The 9,148-nt window shown below is 38.5% G+C and overlaps 1 protein-coding gene across 1 annotated transcript in view; it reads right to left on the bottom strand.

The window, feature by feature from the left end:
* Positions 1-6,571: 6,571 nt before the first annotated feature.
* Positions 6,572-9,148, bottom strand: part of MIA3 (MIA SH3 domain ER export factor 3) — a 43,867-nt gene continuing 41,290 nt past the window's right edge. Inside the window, exons 25-28 of the mRNA XM_063303902.1 lie at positions 8,944-9,012; positions 8,777-8,856; positions 8,417-8,543; positions 6,572-7,894 (exon numbers count right to left, since the gene is read on the bottom strand). Coding sequence (XP_063159972.1) covers positions 7,578-7,894; positions 8,417-8,543; positions 8,777-8,856; positions 8,944-9,012 — 593 coding nt within the window. The 3' untranslated portion in view covers positions 6,572-7,577. The remainder of the gene's footprint in view (positions 7,895-8,416; positions 8,544-8,776; positions 8,857-8,943; positions 9,013-9,148) is intronic.

Genomic DNA, 9,148 nt, shown 5'->3' with positions numbered 1-9,148 from the left:
ATTGTATCTACACACCATTTCCACTATCTACTAAGGAAGTCAGCTGATTTTAAAAAAAGATGATAAATCTGGTCAGTAGTTTATCTGTGCTCACATTTTTTTCAAGGTGATTACAAATTAATCATTTTTTTAAATCAGTGCTACAGCCCTTCTGGGTAGCAATAGCAGATTGATTACTCTGCAGTCCCAATGGCATTTGCCCTCCTCAGTCTGTGGCCCTTCACATGTTCTCCAGTATTTCTCAAATACATGGTAATTTGGCCACACTATCAGCAAGTTCCTTCAGTATCCTAAGATGCAATCTAGATAGAGATGTCAATGTTCAAAGAGGTGTACCTTGACCATGTTTCTATCTATCAAGCTTCAATCATGTCCCTTTAGTCTACTTTTCACATTTTCTTGGTGGAACTATACCCTGTTCTCGGGGAAGAGTGAGCCAAAATAAGAATTAGTAACTGCACCTTTTCATTAGGCCTTTATTGATCAAGTGAAGCTTTTTATTTTTAACCTTTCTGAAGAAGCTGTTTGCCACTGTTTTTAGTATCTTTTCAACCAACCACAGATTAAGTTGTGTGTTATTTTCTTACACTATCTACAATTCCAGGCTACTTACTATGTATTCCTCATTGATGACCTCTCTTTGACATAAACTTTTTGTGCAACCATACTGGCTTTTTCTGCTTGTTTTTATTTTCCCCTTGTTGGAATTCATTGGAACTGTGCCCTTACTACTAACTCCTTAGGAACTTTTTATGAACAACTAAATGGCAAATGATTTAGTAATTACAGAAAAAATAAGCAAACACAGAGGATGCATTCTTGATGAAAAGGAATGAAAATGGCTTACACAATGATACATGTTGGGTCACTAGCCTTCTACACTTTCTTGATGGCAACTAAAAATACTGTATATTTGGACTTTCAAAACAGCCTTGGACAAAGTCCGTCACTGAAGACTATTTGCAAACTCAGGAACCATAGGAGAAACAAATAGATTGGCAACTGGTTGAAAACAGTAATAAGCAGGAATGGGCAATTGCCACATTTGTGAGAAGGCAAAGTGAGGTTCCCCAGCAAATGGTGCTGGGAGACACTTAACTCATTTATTTGATCACCAAGAATACTGACGGAGCAGAACACTGTCTTAGCTCTGCTCTAACCCACTATATCACCTTGCTATGAAAGCAATGGATTTATAACTTGTGCTTTCCTCAGACCTGGTACAAAAGCATGAGGAAACAACCCAGATATGGGAAATAAAAGTACATCAAAAAAACAAGGCAGGATAAGCTCTAGACCAGTGTTTCTCAACCTCTGCAAGTTTATGATGTGTGGACTTCAACTCCCAGAATTCCCCAGCAAGCAAGCAAGCTGATTGGGGAATTCCGGGAGTTGAAGTCCACACCTCATAAACTTGCAGAGGTTGAGAAACACTGCTCTGGACAATCATTGGACACACTGCCAAAACAACTAAAATTGACAACTTGCTGACATCCAAAGCTCAGTATGTACTCAGAATGCTTTAAATTTACTACCATTAAACAATAGATATGAGCAATTAATCTTATTAGAAGTATAAGCTAAATTTAGATGCCAGTGGGAGGAAACAATTTCCAGCAACAACCACAGAGCAGAAAATGAGACTCAAAGCCAACTCAGAGAAAATACAAGTGAGTATAAAGAACTGATTTTATAGCTAAAACAATACCTTTAACTGCACAAACAATGCTTTCTATTTTTGAACAACTAGATAAGGTTGATAACAAAGTAGAGGAATTAAAATAAGTTTTTGATTGGTTTATACATAACTGTTCAAAGAAGGATACAAAAGGCACAAAAATATTGAAGTTAACCAAACTGGCTAAGAAAAAGAATGTGGCTGGCCATATAGAAAGAAAAATCTTAAATTAAATTAGGCAATAGACATAATAGAGAGAAGAATAGAACAAAATTAGCTCAGAAGGGAAATAAAGCCCCAGAGAATCTTATCAACCCAATAACTCCATTCCCTTCTTCAAGCGGTAAGAACAAATCTGATGTCAGGGCAACCTGCTCTTTCAAGTTCGAAGGATCAACATTAACAGAAGAAAATGGAGTTCACATAAAGTGATTCTCAACTCTCTGTGAGAGCTGATACAGTATCAAATTTACTCTGATGACATGGGGATTATAGAATAGTTACCATCTTACCATGATGGGGACAGATTAATGATTGAATTTAAGAAAGCCACCTTTCCCTCAATAATGTTGCATATGAAAGAATTTTTGAGAGAATTCCACATAACCCCAGTTAAGAGTATTTTAGGATACCTTTACTGAAACCTTACCACTTTTTCCTTAAAAGGTGAAGAGATATTCTTGTGAGCCAGAAAGAATCGTCAGTACAACACAGAAGTTAAAGAGGAACAGAAACCTGCTCAATGTCACGAAGTCCTCTCCCCATCAAGGCCAACTTTAAGCAAACATTCTCTGAAAAGGGAGGGAACTGAATATCAAAACCCTGATGAGGATGACAAACTTACTCCTTTATTGCCCTCCTACTACATTAGCAAGAAAACAAATTACAAACTGGAAACACTAAAAAGCTCCCTATCACCAATGCTCTTACATCATTGATCTCACAGAGCTCAAAACCAAAGAAGCCAGGTTTGGCATAAACAAGAGCCCAACCCTCTGCTCATGACAACAGGCAAAAGAATAATTTACTGCCTCCAAAAATACAGAAAATTTTGATAAGATTTAGAATCACTGATGAGCAAGTATCACAGGAATGAGACACTCAACAGCTTTCCCTTGAATCACTTCTCAGCAAATTAACCATCATTCAGCTAAATCAGCAAGTTTGGCTTTGGAACTAAGCTGATAGAAACCCACTGTTCAACAACAGCAGAAGCAAACTCTTGCCCTGGTTGCAGAGGTTGGTCAGCCAAACTGATCACAGCTCTAGAAGGGCTTTTGAATTCCACCCACCTAAAATAGGTCCATATGGAGATTATTTTGATGAAATACCACTCAGGCTTTATGAGCATATGATCCATTCTTGCAAAGAGACAATACTCTACCCCAGATATGGCAATGGGCTAAGTAATCACTGTATTGAGTGATTACTCAATACCAAGCACTGGTTTGATTAAAGAATGCCAAAATGCAAAAAAAGTAGGTATTTTTAGGGCTTACAGGAAGAATTATCTCTCTCACACACACATATTCAAACATTTTGCTTGAGAAGAAGCACTACCAATTCCTGATTGCCCCCCAAATGGGAGAAGCTGTTCATTCATCCTGGGCTCAACTGGTAGTGGTAGCATGGGAAAGACACCCTGCCAAATTCTGATGGCTAGTTGCCAGTAATCTGAATAATCAACCCTCCTGGAGCAGAGTGTTGTTCTCCAGTAGGCATTTGGGAATCTTATTTTTCTGATTTAGGATTCATGCTGCAATACAAGGGAATTGAAATGCTCATACCACCCAGATCTTGTTGAATGCCAAGAGTCAGCAGCAATCCTTTTTCTTCTCTAAAGGCACGGCTGTGCTCTGTCTCTTTGTTACCAAACCCTTGGCTCAGCTAAATCCAGGTATCAATTACAGTAAACTTGAAAGAGTGCAAACTAATTCCTTATGAAAGCTATTCCAAGTACCAATGTGTGTCCCTAATACTGCCCTATGGTTGGAGGCAGGGCTGCTGAGGCTTGAGACATAAGGGTGGCTAAGTATTTTCAAATACTGGCTAAAGATTAATCACCATTAACTTAAAAGTTTGACTTTTTTTAATCTTGCTGACAGCTTTCATTCCACTTGGAAACAGAAATTGGAGACAGAGTTCAAAAACTGGGCTTTGGGTTAGAGACACTTGTTGCTGGGACAAGAATAGACTATGGCTGCTTTTAGACAAAAGGATCAAGCACTGCAAATGGAATATAGCAAAGTACCAGCTAGAATGCAGTTGAGACAAAGTAAATTCTGCTTTCAACTGGATCAATATTTTAACCAGATTACAGTTAATAAATTTCATACAGCCTTTACTCTGAGGCAGTTTGGTATCCTGCCATCAACTATACTGAAGTGCAAGTTTCAGGAAATCCCAAGGACTTGTCCCTGTCAGTCTGGAAACGCTGCATCGGTGGTCCATGTGTTAGCCTCTCGGGACTTCTGTAGCGATATGCATAGCAAATTCTAAATATCAATTCTTATTAGTCATTCTGATGAGCAGATGAATTTGATGTAAATCTCCTTCTGGTAAACAAAGACCCTAGACAAAACAAGCCATTGCTGAGTTTGCATTTGCAGCTTTCAGAATGTATGCTTTACTAATAGCAAATTAATTCTGGATTGATTTGGGGCTATACTATGTACGTGAACTGGAGTTGGAGCTTATCAGTGAAGTGGGCATGTTTGTTGATGGCATCAGCTGTTCAGGATGGTAAAATCAAAAAGGGATTGTAAAAAGCTCCAAAAGACTTCTTCCAAATTGGGAAATGAGCTTCAAAATAGTAAATACAAAGTTATGCATAATGGCACAAAAAACCCACTAACCATCTATACGTTCATGGGATCTCAGGTGGCAGAGCTTGACCAGGGAAGGATCCTGGAGTTACAGTGAATAGCTAGATGAAACTGTCAATTCAGTAAGTAGCTGCTGTTAAAAGATCTATACTTGGAATCATTAGAAAGGGAACTGAAAATAAAATAAAAATATAATAAAATAAAAATACAATTTAAAAATTGCAAATACAGTGATGCCCTTAAAAAAATCTATGGTGGAACCACATTTTTGTATAAAACTTGTGTTGTTAAAAAAGGAGCATCCAAAAAAATTAGAGAACTAAAACAACTCCCCACAAGACAAGACTACAGCATGTAGGGCTCTTTCACTTGGAACAAAGGGAAGACATGGGAGAGGAATGGCACAGGTAGTGCGTGGCATAGATAGTGTGGAGAGAGAAACTTTTTTCTCTTTCTAACAATGCTAGAACTCAGAGTCATCCAATAAAACTAAATGCAAGGAAATTCAGGAATGACAATACTTTTTTTTCATGCTGCACAAACTGTGAAATTCCCTGGCAGTAGTTGTGGTAATGGTAGGTAATTTCAGTAGCTTTAAAAGGGGATTGCATAAGCTCATGAAGGATCATGAGGGCTACCAACACTGATGGGTGTTTATTATTTCTTAAATCACAGGCAGCATGCCCAAAATCTTGGTTGCTGGGCAATATGATAACAGAAGAAGGCTGATGTCCTTCAGTCTGGGCTTGTGAGTTTCCTAAATGCTTCCTGTTGTTATTGACAGCAAATGCTGTATTAGATGTGCATATGGCCTCATCTAGCAGGACTTCATTTATGTTCTTAACTCCCACTCTTCCTGAGCTCTTTTCCCATTAGTTTCTGAATTCATTAAAATATCCTTTCTTGGTCTAAGATACACAATTACATACCCAGCATTTGTTTCTCTTAAAATCAACCCCACTGCAACTTTATGTGGTCACTTTCCCTCAATATCCTAGTATCAAATCAAGAACATCTTATCCTGTTGTGCCTTCCTTTATCCTCTGAAGAAGGTATGAAACCACATGGCCTAAAATAGGGGCAGAAGAGGGGAGAAGAAAAAACATTAGTGCTTCACTCCTCTGATGATACTCCTGACTCAAAGACTTGTATGTGTAAAAATCTGAGTAGCTATTTCCTGAGGTACCACAACACATTTATTTCCAATATCTCAAAGTGCCTGTAGTAGAAATAATGCACTTCCAAAGATAAAATGCCACCCTGCAAAATAATCAAGCCTCCTTTCTATTCATTTAGAAAGCTCTAAGAAACCTTTCAAAAGCCAGCACTCTTAAGTTATAGGGCAGAGTATCTATGTTCAAGAAGAAGAGATGGTCTGTTCTAGAAGGGTCCTTTCATGATTAGCATATGTTTGCCTAAGCTGTGTGTTACATACACTCAAATTACCATTTCATTAAAAAGGAAGTGAAAGTTTTGCTTCAAGGTAAGTAATGGCTACTGAACCTCTGCTTACTCTTCAAATCATGGTTCAGTCTTTGTCTCTCAGGCTAAAAACCCAACACCACAGTTCTACTACGGACTAACAATTGGCACGCCTTGGCTTATGCTCTGTAAGCCATCACTAATCCTGGCAGTTTTGCTGGCTTGAGAGAAAGGCACATATACTCTGTGCTCTGTTCCAAGCCTCCAACAACATGTAGCTCTTAACAGAATGGAGCTATCACCAGAGGAAAAGCTACTTCTCCACTATAGGTTTTACCACTGAGTAGACAGACTTACAATTAGTTTATGAGTTGTAGTTAGGCTATCTTTTCTATTGATAGAGTTTGGAAATAATATTAAATATTAAATTAAAATTTGGAAATATTAAATAGTATTTCCAAACTGTAAGTAGAATATGTATATGTATACATGCATGCATATGTGTGTGTAAAGAAATACATCAAAATAAGCATACAAGTACAGAAGGTAAGATTCAGAAGCTCTGTGAACAGAAGGTTGTCTTATCTCTCTTGCTTTATCATTCTACCCACCTACCCACCCTCAAGAAAACTGCATGATTCAACACTGTACTCCTAGAAAATGCATCTGGCCTACAGCTGTTGTTACACAACAGGATGGGATTTTTTTAAAGACAGAAATAATGGAAGATTTTTACATTAGAAATCAGTTTCCAGTGTCCTCTGATCCAACACATTATTTTAAATAAATTGCCCAGTGATTTGGTATGAAAATAATGACATAATTTCCACCTGTGGTCTTCTGAGCCATTAACTGGGACAAAACAACAACAAACCAGTTGTTATAGTTCACTGTAAAATAAGTTCAAGTTATCAGACTTTATGTGAGTTTGATTTAGAGTTCCCTAAAGCAACAGAGGGCTCTCAAAATAATGCATTTTTATCCTTGCTTCTTTCTTACTGCATTCCATTGAACTGGAACATTGTTTACTCTGGGATACTTAATTTTATAACTACTTACAACTTGTTTAGCCATAAAAGAAAATCATTTTGTATATAGCAAAAAAAGAATCTTGCTTTCTTTATTAGTAGATTTGTCCTTCCAATCTAGCATGTAGCTTTCTTCCGGTACTTTTACACGCGATGCTTTAAAAAGGTATGAGTTAGAATCTTTCTTTATGTAAACCACTTGTCTACAGTGACTGTAGGCTATATATGAATGGTAGCATTTCTTACTGAAGCTATTTCCACAGGAAATGTTCAGATTATAATTTTAAATCATTTAACAATATTACATAGGCTACATTAATTAAAAACTAACCATACAGGTATTTTTGATATATTGCACGTTGAGAGCTGCAAGTTGGCCACCGCTGTAAAAGCAGGCTTCAGGCTCATCAAAGAAACATTCTATGTGCATCCAAAGAGGATGAACAAGTCCTGATTAAAGGTGATCAAAATGCACATTACCAGAGAAATTATTTTTGCAAAAAAAGAAAAAGAAGAGAAAAAGAAAGCTATACTGAAACCAAATCTAGAAGAAACAGTCCTGCTGAAGCCACTGAAATCCTCACCACATGAACCGTGATAAGAGATCAGTCCAGAACTCCAAAGTCATGGTTTCTGTTCAGGAAGATGTGCAGAGTCTTGTGAGCTAGATGGAGAGTGAGAAAAGGGAGGACTTTCTTGGTAGTCACTGGGCCTTGTAGGTGGCAAGTCTCTGACTGGAGGAGGATAGTCCCTTAAACTTTGTGGAGGTAGTCGTGGACCCGGAGGATAATCCCTGGGGAGAGGTGGCCGGAAAGGAGGTGGCCCCCGAACATATCCCCTCTGTTCAGGAGGTGGCAGTGGGCCAGGAGGAAAATCTTGCACTCCAAATGGAGGTCCAGGTGGATAATTTCTAGGAATAGGTGGTGGAGGAGCTCCACGGACTGAAAGAAAAACAGTAAGTGAAGCTGGGTTGTTTAAAATCTGGTTGCCATTTGCCATCACTTTCATTTTAAGAAAGCATGTTTCTAATCTTTATGCCTGCACGTAAATGTTCAAGACAGGCTACAAAAGATTTCTGAGTTGAAAGGATGAAGAATCTGTGCTCTTCATGGCCTCTTGTCACTTCCAAGCATTTTCCCTGAATTTTCCTTTTGTTAAAAATCCATCATATTTAGTACAATTACATTAAGGCTAAACATGCCATCAAAGAAGACTATAAGACTCAAATGGTATTACTGATCCCGCCCAATCCTTACATGTCCTGTATATAAGACAGCATCATATTCTATAAGAAACAACATTTCTCTGAATAATAAGAACTGAATGCCTTTTAAAGTGCGTTTTTAACAGACTCTCTGATATGTACCAGAAAGTATTTGGAATATGTAACAGCGAGTATGTAACAGCATTAAAGCTAAATAATCTGGAAAAAAAAGTAGCACAATGCACAACAAAGTTCATACCTAAAGAGAGAGGAAGAGGCCGAGGTCCATAGGGCACACGGGGTGGTGGTCCAAATCCAACAGGTGCTGGGGAAGTCATTATGGGGCCCCCCGGGAAAGATGGTGGGCCTTTAGAGCCTATGTTAACCTGTAGAAGACCGCAGTGTTAGTCATCTACTAGGCATTATCCATGAAATTACAGAAGTACTGGTAGAGTTTTGCTTCCTGCCCCCCCCCCCAGCAATATAAAGAGGGGATGACAGACAAAACAGAAGTTGATACATAAGTAAGGAATGATGTGGCATCTTTGAGATAACGAAACAAAGATTCTGCCCAGAGTGTCATCTCACCCAAAGAAATAGCACCCCCTCCCTTACTTACCATTCCATCAAGAATTGCAGATGAAGGAGAAGATGTTCTTGGCCCACAGTTGATCAGTGTTGCTACAGTAGGACCAAGATCTGGAAGAAGAAAATTAGACGTTTAACATTGCTTGAAAAAAGATGCTATGCTTCCAGAATGTAGATGGAGTTTCTTGCCATTCTTACCTGGAGCAGACATTCTTCCCGATAGCTCAGAATGCCTTTTTAGGACTGGAGGGCCATCAGTCATAGTATCTGAAGGAGGATTACAATGCAGCTTGGTAAACAGATTGTTATTTTGCCACTCAATAGCAACATGGTACTCTCCAGATACTTTGGACAGCAACCCCCAATCCCTGACCGTTGGTCATGCACAAACTATTTCGTAAGA

This window comes from Candoia aspera, chromosome 1 (genome assembly GCF_035149785.1).
Source record: "Candoia aspera isolate rCanAsp1 chromosome 1, rCanAsp1.hap2, whole genome shotgun sequence".
In the NCBI taxonomy this organism is placed as follows: Eukaryota; Metazoa; Chordata; class Lepidosauria; order Squamata; family Boidae; genus Candoia; species Candoia aspera.
The sequence above is the reverse complement of the archived record's forward strand: the minus strand, read 5'-3'. Positions and strand labels throughout refer to the sequence as shown.